This window comes from Gambusia affinis, linkage group LG01 (genome assembly GCF_019740435.1).
Source record: "Gambusia affinis linkage group LG01, SWU_Gaff_1.0, whole genome shotgun sequence".
Lineage (NCBI taxonomy): Eukaryota > Metazoa > Chordata > Actinopteri > Cyprinodontiformes > Poeciliidae > Gambusia > Gambusia affinis.
In genome coordinates this window covers 29158857-29178179 of record NC_057868.1, presented here as the reverse complement: position 1 = coordinate 29178179, position 19323 = coordinate 29158857, and the positions used below count along the sequence as shown (strand labels likewise).

The following is a 19323-nucleotide window of genomic DNA, read 5'->3' as shown; positions in this document are numbered from 1 at the left end:
AAGACTCTCTGACACGCAGTCATTCTTTAAATCCCTGCTGGACTGTTCTAACAGGCAACACAATCTTAATTTGGATTTTTTATTTTTTTAATGTATTTTTATTTTTGTGAGGTGACATTATATGCCCTCAAAGCACCTTTTAAATAAAATATATAATAATTATTATAAATACTTATACTGCTTCAAACAAGGACGTTGCCATGGTTATTGCTTCACGTGTTGGCAGACTTCCAGGTATTTATACTAATTTAAATATGTATTTGTGGGGCGGACCAGCAGCTGCGCTCTATTTCCCGCAAATTAGGATTTGTAAAGGAAAGATGTGCACAGGGCTTTATGCATCCAGATTTTTTTTTGTGTGTGTGCGGCACTTTAAAATTTTTTTCCATACACCAAGTTTTAGTGTGAAAACTGCGCACTCTTTTATGCATGAGGCCCCTGGTTTCCTATGACTGACGTGCATACAAACAAATAAAAATAGGTGCAGACAGATATATTTAACTTATGTTTTATTTTTTTCTGTTACACGTTATTTGTAAAAATGAACAAAATTGATTTAATACTTTTCATTTGCCTTTTATAACAATACATCCTACTTTGTTTCTCTTGCCCTCTTTTTTCTGAAAAGTAGCATAAATCCTCTTGAAATCCAGAAGCGCATTATCTCATCTTCCTGTTTTAGCTGTCAGAAAGTTTTTTGTTTTTTTAATTCTTTATTAAAATTACAGTCAGGATAACGACTGTATTCGCTGGAACCGATAAGATGGGAGCTCCTCTGCATTAATGTATTGTTATACTCAATCAAACTCTCTAAATTAAAATTGATATGTAAATGAAAGATATCTGTGTTATTTTCACTGTACTTATCAGTACAATAGTCAGAGACAAAGGTAAGAAGTGAAAGAATGTAGTAAGATCCCCCCCCCAAAAAAAAAGCAAGCTAGGGATCAAAAATAACTTGGGTTAATCATTGCCTTTGATGTTGAGGGTCAGAGACCTCAGCATAAATAAAGTTTAAAATAACGGGAGGGACGTACTAAAAATATGTATGATACAGCCTGAAACGTGCCCACGCTCAGACATGTACACATATCTTCATGGAGAATGTTGCAATATTCATCTGCATAAAAAGCTAAAATTTGTTAGTTTATAGCTTTCTAGCAAATATAGGGTAATTTTAATGGCACCATGCATCTCTTCCCTCTGTTGTCTGTCATGTAAAAATAAGTTTGAAGAACTAAAAGTTAACGGGTAACGCTCAGTTGCCTTTCTTTTTTTTCGAGCATGAGATGGCTGGTATTATGTCCCATATGTGAGCTTGTAATTTAGACACTGTACCCATTTTATTTTGTAGATTTGAATAATTATTTCACTTTATTTGTTTCTCCTCAAATGTGCCATACCAGCATTTAGGAAGAGAAAGGCTCACTGTAGAGGTAACTTTCTACATGCTGAGAAACTTCAGCTGTCCGTGACCTCAGTTCCACCTGAAGGATTATTGACATTGCTGTCTTTTGCTTTATTGCCGAAGAGAGCAGTAGTGAACTTCTGCCATTTCAATTGATTTTGTGGTGTAAAGTTAAACACTGTGGACAGTTATTTGTCAAAATGCCAGGGCCTCAGAGGCAGTAAGTAAATCAAAGAGTGAAGGAACAACTCATGGGGAGTGTGTAGGTTAAATATCTTCTGTTGTGCTTGAAATAACTTCACCAATACTCCACTTTGAAGATGAAAGCTTAAATCAACATATTTAAAAAAAATGCAAACACACCACACCTAAGCTGTGAAAACCAGTAAGCCCAGTTTCTTTTAAGCTCCTAGAACCCCCCCTGTGCTTTGTGGACGTTTCTTCAAGTGTGTGTTTAGACATGCACATCTTTAACAATAGGACTTTGTTGAATGGGATAATGAATTATAACCGTGCCCTCCGACAACTAGTGCTGACAGACGGACAATCAGTTCTACAAATGAAAGCGGTTGTGCGTTTTCCAATTTTATCTGATATTACGCATCAGAAGCACAATGCTAAGATAGCAATTCATGCACAGAGTGACATAGTTAGACTTCATTAGCACATATCTGCTAGTGTTGCTGTTGTCTTCTAAACCCCTGACCATTGCATCATTGGAGTGTGCTTGCTATATCCTGCTGAACCAGCCCAGCAGCTCACCTGTTATCAAATTGGGCCTGACACATTTGATATGGTTCTTCAAAACATTTCAATCTAGATTGTGACTGCGGTGGCTAAATCCAGTTTTAGTTTAAGGGGTTTACCAAAAATATAGCATTTGTAAAGAGTGAGTTGCAAAAAATCTTCAAATGCTTTAAATAGGTTTTTTCCATGGAAAGAACCCTCAATCTTGAACTGGTTCTAATTGGGTGCCTTCAAACTTCCGTGCCTTGTTGAGAGCTGACACCTGTTTTTATCAATTTGAGGAACCAAATAAGTGTTGTCAACAGTGGGTAGTAGTGTGTTGCAGCAAGATGGCAGTGCTGTCTGAGTTGTGTGTATTGGTTCTTTTGGTTGTTTCTTTGTTCTGTTGACCAGGCTTTTTCTCCAGGTGTTGACCAGTGTGTGGGTGATGTAATGGTTCACAGAAAAATCAGCGGAACCATAGTTAACGCTGTAAAACTTTTTTTTTTTTTTTTTTTTTTGCTGTTAAAACACAAGACAATAATTCAAAAATTCATTTGAGAACCATAATGGACCCTGAACTGTGTAAATGTGGGAAAGTCCTAACATTTAAGAGTATTAAAACTATTTAATATTTGATTAATTTAAATTAAGATAAATGTTAAATGCCAAAGGAAAACAAAAAAAAACAAAAAAGACACTGAAGTTCAGTTGAAAATGGAGATCTTGGATCTGTCTGATGGATATGCTGTTTTTGAAAGTTTCATAATATGCTTAGTACTCATACACAACATTTGTGTTCTGGGGCTTTGAGCTCTGACTGTAATATATATTTATACATATAATATTCCAGGTTTTTAATCTCAAGAGAGGGGACATTTATCTTAGTACACAAGAGAGTCCAGAAAAATGGTGGAATATCCTCAAACATTTTCATGCATCTCAGAGTTAAAAAAAAAACAACCTTTAACTGTCTGTTTAAAGACTTTGTAGAAAATCTGTTTATTGGCTCTGGGGTATTTGTGGAGAAAACCTCAGCCGAAAGTCAAAATGACAACATACAGACAACAAATTAGAGCTCTAACCAAGATGAAAACCACTTTTATCACCGCTTCAAAAAAAAGAGGCCTAAATTGCACAATTCTTCTAACTTACAGGCTAGAACTTAGATCTAAAAGAGTTTACATACATTGTACTACCAACAAACTAAACCTGTTGTTACACTTCTTTGTGTAATATGGAACGTGTTTGACAGGTTTTTTTTTCTTTGGTAATATGATGTATGACGGCCTTTTCTTTACTAATATTTCCTAGACTAAGATGAGAACGTTTCTAAATCTGCTTTTGTTTGCTAAATTTGAGATTTGTTTTTCTAAAGCAATGGTGGTCTAATTTGGGAAACCATTTTATTAAACCATTTTTAATAAACATGTTTGTGGTAAACCAAATTGCTTCATTTGAAACTTTATGGTTGATTAACAATAAGCACCACAATACAAAAACTGCACAATAGTTCAAATACTTGTATATCCCATACATGTTTTAGATGAGCAACACTATTAAACAACTTGAACTCGTATTATTGCCTTGATAAGGTAGAGTGGTTTGTCACTTGGAGAGTTCAAACGGTTGTGCTCAAACTCAAGCTCTGTGTAGTGGCACAACCATGCCATTACACAGAGCTTAAATGTGTGAAGCTTTTCTCTCAGATGCAGAGGAAGGTATGGATCAGTGTGCAAGTAACCTCTAGAAGTCGCAGCTCTTCTGTGGTGAAGCAGCACTGAGAGGTTTTGCATACTGTATACTCAAACTGTTTCCTCATCAGCTGCTGTCCCGCCCACAGTGGGCTTTAATGCAAACCTCTAAAAGTCTATTGTTTGGCTTTGATGGAGAAATAAACACGGTTGCAGTGATTCCCAGTTTAGAGTAATTGAATGAAGTTTGTCTTGTTTGTAATTTGGAATCAGAGCGGAAGAATGATGATCCAGTAAGATGTTCAGCTGCTTCAGTTTTTCCTCGCTCTTGCTCAATCTGCTCCAATCCGGTTTGGACCCAGAATCAACACCACGGTCTCGGTTGGTTGGATTTACACTATGTTTTACTCACCATAATTGCACCATAAGGAAAAGATGGAAAGAATGAGACTGGGAGAGTTAGGAGTAAGGGAATGGCTCAAAAGTTTGGTGTCAATTTTTGGACACTTAAAGAAAGAAATAGATATATAATCCTTGAATGTGAATCATTAAGTTATGTTCTTTATTTTGCATTCATAGTTTAGCTTAATTGGCCTCAGTAAATTGATGAATGATAAACTGGCAATCTCTCCAAGTAAACCACACCCCAGTGACCGCTGCAGATGCCCCTGCAGCCCCCACCCCGCGGTGACCCTGCGGGGATTAGCGGATGCAGACGAGATTACGTCTTGTGAATACTTCAGTGTGTTCACAGAGTAAAGATGTCTTGAATTATTCATGGTTAAGAAGTTCAGCATTGGGTTAATGAAGATCATTGCTAGGCAAATTTTATCAAGAAAATTGAGTGATTTGTCTAAATTTAAAAGTGGCAGGGCAACCTCAACTGAAGAGTCCCTTACACTTTTTTTTTTTTTGCCTAAAAAGCATTTTGATTCTTTTTAATTTAAATAAAAAAATGTAATTAAAATGCATTTACCTTGTATGTTTAAGTCAGGGAAACCCCTGACTGTTCAACAGACGGGACTCTTCAAGACATGACTTTTTCTCTGGGCCAGAGCTGAGCCTGGCAAGCTCTCCCATCTGGCTGTCGGTTGGAATTTGGCTCCATGAAAATGCACAAATGTAGACTCACCAGTTGCGTCCAGCTTGCAACTATTCTTTTCCATTTTTATGAAAGTAAGTAGTCATATTTTTGCTTTTCTTGCAACAAAGAATAATATGTTCATAAACAACGGGTTGTAACACCCTCCCAGTCATTTACAAGCAAATTTCTGCCTCTCGGCTGCGGTCTGCCAGGATATGCTCATTTTACGATCATTGTGTCTTTAGTGTTTTCATAATATGCTCTTATTGCTTCTATTCATTTTAATAACTGTCCCTTTGTTGGCACAGAGGGTAGAAATTGAGAACCTATTGCTTTATATATTCCGAACAATCAAAATGTTCAGTGCAACATTGATCCAGCGATAAGTTAAGTTAGAACTTTGCCTCCAAATGCAGGGAGAAAATAAGGCATCTACAAGTAACTTCTTCAGAAGACACCATTTGTGATAATTTTGCCGGACAGAAGACATTGAACCAATGTCTTATACATTCAATGCTATAATATCATAAAGTAGATTAAACTAATGTCCTCTTGACTTCAGGCACTCCTCTCAACCAGCATTACCAAGGGAATGTAGGGAATTTGTTTTGACCAGGGGTCTTAGTTTTTCTAGCCTGATTTTTCCATTTATGTCTGAGGCCCACTAAAAAGATAGGCCCTCCTGCCTACAATAACACCGCTTCCTTATCTTGCAGCATGTCATTCTTCATTTCTGTTGAGGCAAGCCACAGAACCTTGCCAAATTGCTGTTTTCTTTTCCTTATTTTGACATCCATTCAAGTTAGCTGTTTATGTATCTAAACAAACCAAATTATCTTTGGTTGCACCAGCAATAGAAAAAACTGAATTTATTTATGGACAGAGTTGGAAAAACTAAATCATGGTTGAAAAAATTCCATCCCCTTTTCCGTGTTTTAGAATTCAAATAGTTGGGAGAAAAGATGGAAAATGACAGATCACTGACTTAGAAATACAAGCTAGAAATAGGACAGGGAGGATTAATTGAAACAGAAAGGAATGTAAACGCTGAAGACCCTCAACTGCGGTCAGCTGTCTTTCTCCCCTCATGCTCCAACTTTGTTTCTCAATCCTCACATCCCACTCCCACTCATGCCTACTCCTGAGATTTGCCCTGCTGCCACCACAAGCCAGTGCAGGTTCTTGCCTGGTTTCCTGTGTTTTGTGAAAGGAAACCATCGTTGTTGCTGTTAGCGATCCATTCTGCTCCCCCGTCTCCGACAAAGCCAAATATCCACAGGCGAGTGTCAGATAGAGAAAGTCTCTAGTCATTAAAAAACTGATTACAATCTTTTTTACAGACAGTGCGAGCTAAGAAGGTGGAGACCCACAAAAAGTAAGCATAAAAGCCACCAGCTAGACAGCTAAGCAGTTACATTCTGTCTGATACCACAGCACATTATGAAATGTTCACATTTCCTTTAAGAAAAACAGCACAATCAAGCCTGACACAGCAAACTGGTACATACTGTAAAGTGGATGCTACTTGCATTATTTTCATTAAGAATAGCTCATGTTGTTCTATATACATTTATAAGCCAAAGACCAATCCATGATTGCTTAGTTGTTTTATAATATAATTCATAAGTAAAAACCAACTAAAATGTTGAAGAGAGTGAACCTTAAGCATTTATTCTAAAAGGCAGGTGATTTCCAAACCTCTGGATATGATATTGCAAATTTGAATAATTAAATTTGTAACATTTGAGCCTCTCAATTTTGCTTATGATGGCAGATGCCTGTAGTGTGCTGCAGCCAATACTAAGGGTCGACAATGTTTTCAACGTACAAACGGAACATGTATTAGTGAATCTTATTGTGTTTTTGACAGAAACGCAACACTTACTTTAGTTTAGTCAACTATTAGCCATTAGGAGTTTCAAATTACTAGTTTTTTCACATGCTTGATAGTACATTTGAACAGTAATTTGTTTATACAAACCAAGTAAGAAATTATTAGGATGTCTGATAACATACTCTATATCTGAAGCATTTTGCCAACATTTTTGTGGTGACAGAAGACTAAACATTGTAAGATTTCCTGGTCTGAGCGAGAGTCACAGAGGAAATCTGAGCAGCTGTTTCCGTCAGTTAGTTAAATTCATCAGTTAGTGGAGAAATTACTGCATTTATACGACATATACACACACATTTAAGGTGATTGATTACTTGTATAGGTGTGGATTATTTTTGATATTGGCATAGATTTTAAATTACCAAAGTTTATGCAATTTTATTTTTTATTCAACTAAACTAACATTTCTAAAAAAAATAATTTGTGCAAGTTGCCGGTTTAGTCAAGTCACTGCAGTAAAATGCAGTACAAGAAAGTTGAAAAAATTTCAGCTTATAGCACTTCCTCTCTCATATATAACTAATATTAAGTTATTATTGGATGAAAACAGCACTTTAAAATTGTCTTAATCAGCAGCTTGCATAGTAATAATCATCAATTCTATTGATTTGAACTGTACAATTCAGAAATGTTATGTCCATTTTCCAATTCCTATAGCTTATCTTTTTTAAGTTTCAAGTTGCTTCCACTAATAGCTGATTCCAATTTGTCTTTAAGGATAAGAACACAACACATGTGAAGTTTTTTTTTCTGACCTTTTTGCTATAAACAGTAATTAATTACTTCAGGTTAGTTATACTACAGGTTAGTTTTTCAGACGCATCATAGAAATGCCTTTTTAAATTGAAATAACTTATTAGGTACTGACTTTCTTACTGACCTTATTTTAAACATCCTACCTATACTGCAAATTGCTAACTTTGACTCTTCTTAACTCGGTAACACGACCAAACCTAAGACTGTGGTTGTTGGCATGACGTGGAAAGTACGATGCATTAACTAAAATTGGATATTTAAATTTCCAGCTGACAGATAATCAGTAAGGGCAGATTAAGCTAAAAGTTATCTGATCCAGTTACCAGCTAAATTCTCAGCTTATGTTCAGAAATAAATGCAGTTATATTGTGTATATGTATATATGTGAGCCAGCCTGAATATGTCTCTCATTGTTGCCAGAATAGCATCTGCCTCCATTGTGCTTTTAATGTATATATTTTTTCTGAAGAACCATTGATTTAAAAATAATATTATGGCATGTCCAAGTCGAAATATAGATGTATTTTTCTTTTTGCAGGGAATTTGCTTTCACATTAAACTGTTTGCATCTATACATTTGCATCTATATGTGTAGTTTATACATCTAATAAGATGGAATTGAAGGAATCCTGCTTTTTGCTCCATGTTTTCATTTTTTTTTTTTTGCCAGTACAAAGCTGTTTGTGTGCATGTCCTGAAGGGTACAGATTGCATTCTAGGATCAAGAGAGAGAAAGAGAGGCCTTTTTGTGTTGAGACTGAATAGCCTCCACAGTGAGAGGCCACATTAAAGAGACACAGCTCCTGCCCAACAGCCCTTCCCTCTCCGGGGGTTCACCGCCCGTGGGCTTACGTAACGCCTGACATGTGCGTGGACTGCAATGAAATGGACGAGTTGTAAAAGTAGGAAAGACAGACGATGAAATTCTTATGCATTTTTAGACATGAATTTTTGTTTGTTACATTTTTCCAATATTTTCTAGCCAAGGTTGTGTAGAAATACAAAGGGTCGCTGATGTAGACATGGGTTCTTATGTTGAGTCACTGACAGACTGTTTACTGTCAATCATTACGATGTCCTGCAGCTAGCCAGCGACCAGGGATCCTGGGGGTCAGATGACATTATATAATGCTATTGGGGTCCAGGCAGAATGATGGGGCACAGAGGAGGTTGCAGGATTGAGAGCAGTGTGTGTTCTATAAATAGTGGGTTTGAATGAGGCGACACGCAGACGATCACCAACACCAGCCTTGTCAGACCTGGTAGACTCCCAACATTTCCCTATTATGATATTCCAGTTTGACAACAGCTCATCTCTTTCTGACACCACTTCCCCACTTTACATGTCCAGGTTTCCTAGAATCCTCGTCTACATCTTCATCTGTGGGTTGTTATAATTTGAAGTAACGTGCGGTGTCTCATCTTTATAAACAAACTATAGAGAGTCAAGATCCTCAAAGCTTTAAGTTTGAGCGAGCGGAGAGGAAAAGGACTGGGATGCATACCCTGGCATCTGAGAGACAATATTTTGTGGCTTTGGGGGTAGCATTCCTGTGAGCTTCTTTAACTCTTAAGAGGGCAAAGTTATGAGTGATACAAAACAAAGAAAAAAAATTCACCAGATCAAAAGTGTGACTGGAAACATGCCCGTGTTTATAATGTGCGATGCTCTGGCCTGGTGTGCATTTGCATTTGTTTGTGTTCATGATAGATAAAAAGGGAGCGCAGTGGATGTAAATTTCTCCATGACTCCAACAGAGAGGTGTTTGATCGCTGATTTTAGTCATGAGTTTGTGAGACAGTGTTTTTAAACTTTAACTATAAAGGTCAAACACCAGCTGCCTCGTCACTGTTAGGCACATGCAGCTGCTATGGATATTAGGAAGCTTTTACACACACACTAGGAAGGCATACAAACACTACATTATGATGTTGGTGTGGGTGGGGGTCGCGTTGATCACATGATCACACTGGATGAATAAGTGATATTTAAAGCAACTACAGCTAAGCTTATAAGAAGAGGGAGGTCATTGTTGCCGTTTTGTTGCAACAATGAGATCTAGACCGTCCATGTTCAGCAGATATTCCAAACAATAAAGCTGCCCACCAGCCTTCTGTCTCTTCTTTGCTGTTGACCTTTAAACTAACCCTCATTCAAGCAGCCTATGGGATTCAGCGCTGTTTCCTGGAAAACAAGATACACATCTAAGTCTTGTCTGTGGTTTTCAACTTTATTGCACCATAAAAAGAAAAAAAAAATGGTAAGAGGAAGGCGCTGGAAGTCTTGCTATGGAAAGCAGAGCACAGGCTTTGCTAGAAAGGTGCAACACGCAAATGAGTGTTACAACTCTATTTGGTGGAGGAAAAAAGTTGTTAAATTCACTCAGGGTTGATGAGCTATTAAATAAAAAGCCAATTTCTTCACCGGTCTCTATAAAAAGAAATAAATGCATGAAATGTTTCGCTTTCATTTTATTTGTCTCTTGGTAAGATGAACTATGTAGGGTACGAGAAAAGCAAAGACCTTCAGAATACCAGCTGTATAGGTGAAAAGAATGTGCAGAGTTCCCTGAGTGGAGCAGCTGGAGGAAACTCGCAGTGCCCAGAGATATGGTCTTTCAGGATATGAGTTCATGACAGTCCAAACATCCCCACAATGATTATTTTTTATTTTTTTTAACAGCATCTAGGTCTAATGAGGAGAAAACAACTGAAAAGCGTTAGAGCTGCTGGTAAAACTTCTGCTTTCTGTCTGATAGGGTAACAATATCTTCACCACCCGCTTGATAATATCTGTAGCGGTACTGTAATGCAATTGAATCCTCATGAGCATAAAACTGTTCAGTAAACTGCAGCATGTACAGTGGAACACTCAGTGGAAAAACTCTGCAGCTTCAGGATTTAATTTTTTTCCCTCCATAAATGTTACCTAAGCCCTGCGAGTTAATTTAATCTGCTGTGAGATGTTCCATTCAGACAAACTTCATCCAACTATTCCAGGACGTTTTCCTCTCATCATTAAAACATGCTGTGACAAATTTTATTATTTTATGGTGAGCTTAGGGTTAAAAGGTTTTGTATTCATGAGAAAAATGGCAAAATCTCACCATAATGTTGGTTCACCTCTCTATATCTTCAATTTCTGTTCTCTAAAATATGATTTAGAGCAAGTATTTTAAATTGCTAACCATTTTTTGTGATCTTTCAAGTGTCTTTTTAGTGTGTGGGGGAGAACGCTGGGGTGGGCCTGAGCAGTTGTTGGACAGCATTGCAGTTATTATTTGTAGTTTCCAACATTTCATTTCTGGAAAACTTTGAAAATTCAGTGTGACTGGGCAAATTGTTGTTCTGGACCCTGGACAGATACAAACATAAGAATCTTGTAAAAAGGTTTTGCAACATAGTAATATTATACTAATCTGCAGCTCTTATCTTCTCAGTGGATACAATACTTGGCTGCAGGATGGATCGGACCGTGGTTTCTTCTTTTTGAACTCTGATCTTGTTGCTGCTTCTTGTCTTGGCTCAGAGCAGAAGTCTCCATATGTGCCTGGACCAGGCATGTTGACTTTAGCCGGCCCATGTGTTGTGCTGCTGCCAAAGAGGTGTGTTCTTGGCTCAGCTAAGGCCAATCCAAATTGAAGGTGGAAGGAAGGTAAAAGTGTGTTTTGAGTGTGTGGGTGTGTGTGAGAGACCGACTGTATGGTTCTGTTTGTGCATGCACTTAAATGGGCCAAATGTCACACATACAGGGCCTTGCAAATGCAATCCTACTACTTGAACCTTTTCACATTTTTCTGCAGCATGCATGCATATATTTTATTAGGATTTTGCATAAAGGACCAACACAACATAGTATGGCACTGAGTGAAAACGTTGCCTGGTTTTCAAATTTTGCTGTCACAAACATTTTGTAGCCTCTAAAATTTTGAAAAAAAGGTATTTTTCCACTGACAACTTTCCTGACCCCACTAAAGAAAACCATCTCCACAATATAGTGCTGCCATCACCTCAATTTAACCCTGAGTTTTGTGTACTCAGGGTGATATACTGTTTTGTGTAGCATTTTCAATGCAGGCAAAAGGTACCATATTTGTTTCGGTCTCCCACATGAGCTGAGAATCTCTGGAGCTCCTCCAGAGTTGGCGTCTAAGCATTAGTCCTTAGGGATGCACCGATTGCAGTTTTCTGGCCTATCGCCAATTACTGACCTTTAAAAATCCTGACATGCCAAGTCCGATTTTGGCCGATTCCAATTTTTTTGTATGAAATGTCGCTAAATATAGTATGAAAGTTGCTGAGTTGGCAACAGAGTGGTGACTTTTGTTAACTGCAAACATGTAGAGATGACCAGGTGGGCTGATTTATCAGTCAAACCTCTCTCACAGGAGAATAGAAGAGGACAGTGGTGTTGATTTTTAGACCTTTTTAGATAAGATCGGTGGATAATATCAGCTTCACATGCAAGTATCGGTTGATCACCTCCTTCCAGATCTCCCAAAATTAAGGAAATTGGTCTGAACCCAGAACTTTTTGGCTTCAAGACTACAGTGCCACTTATCGCACCATTGTGCAGGAATTACATTTTAAATCACTCATTTGTTAGACTTATAAAGCTGTTAGTTGACCTGAGCTTTATTCAAAGGTATCCTAGAAAATAGTAATGCATGGTTTTCAGGGCCTTTTTATTATTATTTTTAAAAACAATTTCAAAAACGCAATTCCTTTCCCACTGCTTTACAATAATGTACTTTTTATGCACAAATTTTTCTATTACATAAAGTACAATAGTGATCAGTTTAAGTTCTAGTGGCTGCATAAATTTGAAAGGTACTATGTGTTACATAAACACACATGTACTAAAATGGGATTAAGCCAAGTTCTCACTTAAAGTAACTGGCACCTCATGAAACACTTGTCATTGATGGAGTTAAATTTAACATCTGCCATGAATGGCTTCCCTACACCTGGTAAAATAACATAGTAACCACAGGCTATTTATGTAAATTTATTAAAATGAGTGCAAAATTTATCATATTATCTTTGAGTGAACTGTGCTTGCAAACATCTAAATTTGAAAAAGCAAAAATAGCCCAAAACTGGACCTCATCATCCTCTTAACCGCATGTATAAGTACCACACAGAGACAACATTTGTCTAAAGCAATATCTGCTTTCCCTAAAAGCAGAAATTGCAGGAAGCCTAAATAAAACTATGTTCAGTTTAACTTGCTTTAAAATAAATCCTGCTATTAGAAGATGTAAACAGATTTTTAAAGACCTTGTTGCAGTTTTTGTGCCCTCCTCCTGTTCTGCTCTCCCACAAGCTTTAAATATTTCATAGTTATTCCACAGACAGATGAGACGAGAAACTATGTCATTTAGGGTCGCACGTCCATGAAAGTGAGCGATAAGCGGCGATGGTGGAGCAGTTATCTGTCGGAGTTGATTTTTATGATCGCAGTTGGTGTTTATGATGGCAGAATGTGGCAGCCATCTGCTGTAAACACTGATATCAAAATCAGTAGAAGAGCAAATTAGGTCATCTGTTTATAAAAAAAAAAGAAAAAAAGATCATCAGTTGGCTTTGTGTAAAAAGATGTCTAAAACATGTCCATGTGTTGTTTTGCTCATCACATCCATACAGAGAAATGTGCACCAGATGTAAAAGCTGTGGTGACTGTGAGGGATCATGGTTGTTCTGGGAAGCAGAGGAAGGAAAGTGCTCAATGTCAGGAAATCAGGCTGGGGATGGAAGGTGGGTGGTAATAGTGTCGGTTGTGTCTTGGTGTCTGTGTTTGCAGGCATATGTACATGAGAGGGAGGAATAATAAAATTTGGATTAACTCTGGTTTCAACCTAAAGGCTAGCTATACTTTTACCCTGTTTGCTTCCTTCTCCCTTCTAAATGATATACACATGTAGCTCCCAGAAAACAGACTCAAGCAGGCTTAGCTCTCACTTTCAAGGCAAATTTTACTTCCACGTTCAAACTGATATCATGTTGCCTGTGTTCATGATGAAATGGAAACAAACAGCAGAGAAATGAGCTCCATAAGTCATAACCGTGTCCCTGGCTAGCCCTGTTTAGTACTGAAAACATGGCTAATGACTGAAACAGGACACAGCTAATCCTGTTATCTCTTTATCTCTTGGCCAGACTATGTGTGTGCCTACATGTATTTGTCTGTGCTGTTTATACATATTGCGTTTACTCATTTTTGTGTAGTTCTGGTGTCCTTTTCAGCAGTATTATTATACTCTGAATTTTCTTCAATGACTGTGAGCACTCAGGTTCTATTTGACAATGTAGAGGAGTAAAACTAACATATCTTAACACTTTTCTTTCTGTGTGGAGTGTGGTGGAGTGCACAGTCTTTCTTTCTGAGAGATATCTGGTACATTCCGTTGGGATGTGTTTGCTCCCTATCCAGCAAATTCTCATCAGCGTGGGAGCTCAGCCACTTACAAACTTTTTTTTTTTTTCTGCGCTTCTGTAAAACTCTTTATAAAGTAAAGTTTTATTTCACAAACTGCTGTTTGTGCAGGTAGATGGAGGGTTGATCACTTGAAGCGCACTTCTAGACATGTTTGTGGAAGTTTTTTTTAATTGATTGTGTGCATTTCTGTGCGCGAGCTTGCATTAAAACTCACTGTGGAGCTTAGCCAGGGCTTAGGGCTTGGCTGAGAGAATGCCTCAAACCAGTTTACTCTGGTTGAGTAGTGGAGAAGTCAGGGGGGCGGGACAAGAACCACTTAAAGCTCCAGGCTTCCTTTCTCTTCACATAAGAGTTGGAGATTTCTGCCCACTTTTATTGGTCTATATCACATTTATACAGTTCTAGAATGTGCCTACTTGACTACATTCACTTGGAGAGCTCGCTGTTCTACCTAACATAACCTGAAAAAACAAATCCTGTTATGTGTGTGTGTGTGTGTGTGTGTGTGTGTGCAAATGTGCGCAAGTGTGTGGGTGAGTTCTTGGACCGGCCTTAAACAATTTTCCCCACATTTCTCTTTCAAGGACGGCAGGAACCGCGGCGAAGATTGCCAAATACAAGCAATAGAGAGGAATAGTGTGTGTGAAGCAGATAAGATTTGTTAATGTTTGCAGGAAGCTTTTCAGTGACTGTTCTGCAACATTTTTCTGAAATTGCCACATGTTGAAAACCTCCCCTCTGGAGCCGTGCTGCACGTGCATTTGTCGTGGTTCCACTGTGTAGCATAAAGGTTTAGAATGAGGCAGGCTCTCTCAGTATTGAGCCTGGTGGAGAGGAGGAGCAGAAGGCATCTCTCTTTAGTTTCACCAGCAAGGTTTCACAGGCAGTGTAAAAAGCACACTATAAGGCTCTTTCACCCTAGAGGCTTTCCATTAGAGTCTCATGTATACACACAGCGCAAGTTGTTCAAGGCTCACTGAACATCTGTTAACGCTCTTACTTCTAGTTTGCTTTATTTATTTTTGCTTCATGGTTGTTTTTTGCTATCAGGGTTGTTATTTTGCTTAGCAACTGATATTTCCATTTTTACAGAATTTAAAGTCGTGCTGTTGTGTTTTCAAATACACAATTATATAACTTCTTCAAACATGAAGTGAGTGCTTATTTTTTCACATATTGTCTTTGTTTGTGTGTTTTTCAGGAATCCCTCAGGTCATGCCGATAAGGAGGTGATGGCTGCCACCGTCTTGACCTCACTGTCCACGTCCCCCTTGGTGCTCTATCCTTCCTCTGTGCCCACAGGTAACACCATAAGCCTTTAGGTTTCTTTTCCACCCTGCAGCTACAGCTCCCTCAGTAGGAGCTGCATGATCAAACAGTGACTCATCCTCCATCTTAAATAAATCAAGTACATTTACTTTAAAACCTGCCAAAGGGTGCTAACTCTACGCTCTGAGAGGCTGGGGATAGTGCTCACCTCAAATCGCTTGATGTTCCTTTACCCTGAATCAATTTAACCTGTTGAATGTTTATCCAAGGGAAGATAGAACCTTGTAATGTTATCAGCAATATTTCGTTATCTTCTGATGCATTCATGTTCTATTAAATTTTGACCCTATAAACACAGCTCCTCTCACAACGTCTAGCACTGCTGTTGTTGCCCTTTTCATGCCAGCTTAGCCAGACGGTCAAAGTTCTGGGAGCATTTCATTCAGGTTGGTAGTTTCTTTTCCCTTTCTCAATAAGAGAGAGTGGATCATTTTAAATTAGAATGCCAAGAAATCTAAAAAAAAATGTATATTTTGAGGTCCTGAGCTGTCATTTTTATATCTGTAATATACAATACAACTCATTGATCAACTTCAGTTTGGCTAAAAGAAGATTACGTTTACCTCCAGAAGCAAAGTAGTCAAAGCTGGTCAAGTGAAATCATGTCAAGACAAAACCTGTTAGACTTTCCCTGTTGCGTAACTATTCAAAGCCCTAAGGCATAAGTAATGATAATAAATTAAGATAAAAAAATTATAGCATACCAAAATGCAATAACAATTTAAAATTAGAGCTGCTCTTCTCTTTTTCATCTGCACAATGTCTTTGCCACTCATCCTTCTCACAAAAAATTTGATCTGCTCTGGACACAAGGATACCAGATCTGGCCGAGCATTTTATGGCTATTTAGTGTTTGAATGTATCTATCAGCAAGTCATTACAGACCCATATCCAGTCTACAGTTTCTGACACATAGTTAAAAAAAATAGTTTATGAACAAATTTGAGATAAAAAGAGAGAAATAATTTCTTTATCACGGTAGGCAGAATTTTGATCACACTGCAGAACCGAGACACTAGTGGTAAAAGTTTTGATCAGTATACATCTCAACAATGATGGGTCAGGAACTTTCTGTCTTTGTATTACTTAACCTCAGTATTGCCTTTGATGCAGTTGCTCATAACATAATGATTGATATCCTGGAAAGATGTGTGGAATTGTCCGGTTGTTGTTTTTTTTGACAGGAAATTTGTGTTTAAAACATTTTAAATCTGGAAGAACAAAAATGAATTTTTGTGATTCCTCAAGGGTTCATTTTCAGACCAATTTTTTCACCACTTACAGTTGGATCCCACTAGACTATAGAGTACTATATCTACTACTCTATGTATGTTGCTGATGACAAGCAACTTTATATGTCTATGTCACCACATGATTGTAGTCCACTGCATTCACTGAGTCAAGGTGACCATATTATAAATGAATATAAATGAGGCAATGGGTTGATATTTAACCCAGGTTAATATAGATGAGACAGACACAGAGGGATTTGGTCCCAAAAATGGGAAGGTTGAGTTTAGCATTTAAACTCAAAAGCATGTGAGAAACCCCGATTATGTTTCGGACTCAAATAGGAGTTTAACAAACATAACGTTTGTTGCAAAATTAGCGTACTGTTACTGGCTCCCTGTATATCTAGTAATAGATTTTAAAATCCTGTCACTAAAACATTTTTGTTTACAGCACTTTTTGGTAAAAGAATTTAACTAATTACCTGCATGAAAAAAGTTTCTTTTTCTTATTCTGCATCAGTCACCATATGTCACTTTTTAAGCACTTACATAGCTTAACGTATGAATGGTTCCATGTAAGTAAACTAACCGTGGATTGCTCATAGCACCCCTATTCAAAGAATCTGAACTATCCCTTTAAGGTTTTGTTGTGGTATTCAGCTTTCATTCCCCTCAGAGGACAGTTAAGTTAGGAGGAGCTGTTTTATGAACTGCTTACATAACTCACCACATTGCAGAACCACAGGAATATGATGGTTGATCACAGTTTTAGTGAGGTTTTATAAACTGTTAATGTGAATCTGTTATCTGTAAATTGTCTGACATTGTCTTAACACCTAGTGTGTCTTTTTTTTTTTTTGTTTCATGGGAGTTTATACATTTGGTCTGTGACTCAGCTCCATGTTGTACTTGGAAGTGGACTGTATCCTATATCTGTCAATCCCATTCTTTATTTATAAGCTTGGATACGTGCTTTGATTTGTTTTCCTAAATTAAAAATTAATAATTACTCCAGGATAAATTCAGGGAAAAGAAACATTTGGTTATAACTGGGGTTTTGGAATAAACTCTGCTGTTTATTTTGTGCCTCCAGAGCCAGCCAGCAAAACATGGAAAGAGGTGCTTTCTGCGAGTTACAGCAGCTCGACGAGCGGCAACTGGAGCTGGGATGCCAGTGACCAATCAGTGCCCTCCACACCGTCCCCACCACTTTCCAAAGATGCCAATACGGGCTTCCTGCACTCAGCCCACGGAGATGATGCCAGTGAGGATGTTTCAGAGAGCACACATTTTATGTTTGAGGACCCCATCCCTCGAAAGCGAAAGGTGAAAATGATCAGCTTCTGACACAATTAGTTTTGTTCAAATTTGAATTTGAATTGTGAGGGAGTTTTTTTTGTTTCCCAAAGACAGTTTTGTTTTTAAAAACAGCAGAAAAGTTCCAGAAATGTCAACACTGTGCAGTTTACAGCTTCTGACATAAAGCCTGTCACATTCTTCTTGTGTGAATAATAGATTAACTTCACTCTTTCACTTCCCTTCATCTTGTTTTTGTTCTATTAAGACAGTCCAGAATGTGGAAGTGTTTTCACTATAAATAAGCTTCCCAACTGTTTGTAGGCCTATCAGGGGAAAAAAAGCTTTAGCAAGAACGAAGAAGATGATTCAGATTTTGGTGGAGGGATAAAGCATGTGTTGAACAAAAACTTAAAAAATGCAGGAGCAGTTGGAGTGTGTTTATGGAGGAGGACAAATTAATAGACATTTCCTCCATACCTACAGTGGCTGAAGAGGGTTAAGATACAGTTTGTGTGGGAGTTTCTCTTTTCAGTTTCCAAGGACTAGCAGGAGAGATTATAGATTTTACACATATATATTTGCAATACAGTAAAGGTTTCTGAGGTATCTTCTTCCTCTTATGTTGATTATTTTGGGAAAGCATAAAAAATATAAACAATAAGAAAAATCATATGCGTGTCTTGTCAAAGTTTACAATTGTGCACCTACAATCATTGATATACATACACAGGTCTCCTCTCTTCAGTTTACCTGAACTGTGCTCTCTGCAAAGCAGAACACATTACACTCATCAGCTTATGATGAAGTGATGTTTCCACTGTTGGGCATTGGCAGTTTTAATCTGTGTTCATATTACCCATAGATGTTGATTCAAACAAGTTGGTGTCAAATGTCAAACATGTAGGGAGTGGCTCTCCTTGTTTCAACATTGAACAATGATCTATTTCATTTTGAGTAGCTGATGTTAGGTGAGGACAACATGCACATTGTTCTGTGATTAACAAATTTAAATTTACCTACTTGTCAGAGATTTTCTCTCATTCATCCTCATAGAGGTTAAAATCAACAAATTAAGTACATTTTTGGACATAGTTGTGCCAATATTTTCTCTCAAGTACAAGTGTTGCATGCATTATACTTATCTCTGACAAGGCTTTGCTTTAATCTTGGCCGTCAAAAAATGGACCAAGTGTGCCAAGTTATTACTTCCCAGTAGGATCAAATGTAAAGCACAAAGGGGAGTACAAAGGAAAAATAGAGAACTTGTTAAATATTGCATGATACTATACGACTAGTGGCTATAGTTTAGTTGAGCCTACCTATCTTACTCATAACAAAGCAAGCAATGAAAAGTGAACTGGTTTATTTTTAGACACTTCCAGATCTATCATGTTACATGACAGGGTTTACAGGGTCAAAACTTCAAACAGCTAAAACTATTGTTTTATATGTTTTATTGCTT

General features: G+C 37.7%; 1 protein-coding gene across 2 annotated transcripts in view; it reads left to right on the top strand.

The window, feature by feature from the left end:
* The window catches only part of slc2a4rg (SLC2A4 regulator), a 43007-nt gene that overhangs the window by 8913 nt on the left and 14771 nt on the right, over positions 1-19323 (top strand). For both annotated transcript variants that reach the window (XM_044114831.1, XM_044114840.1), the window contains exons 3-4: positions 15203-15303; positions 17656-17888. In XM_044114831.1, coding sequence (XP_043970766.1) covers positions 15203-15303; positions 17656-17888 — 334 coding nt within the window. The remainder of the gene's footprint in view (positions 1-15202; positions 15304-17655; positions 17889-19323) is intronic.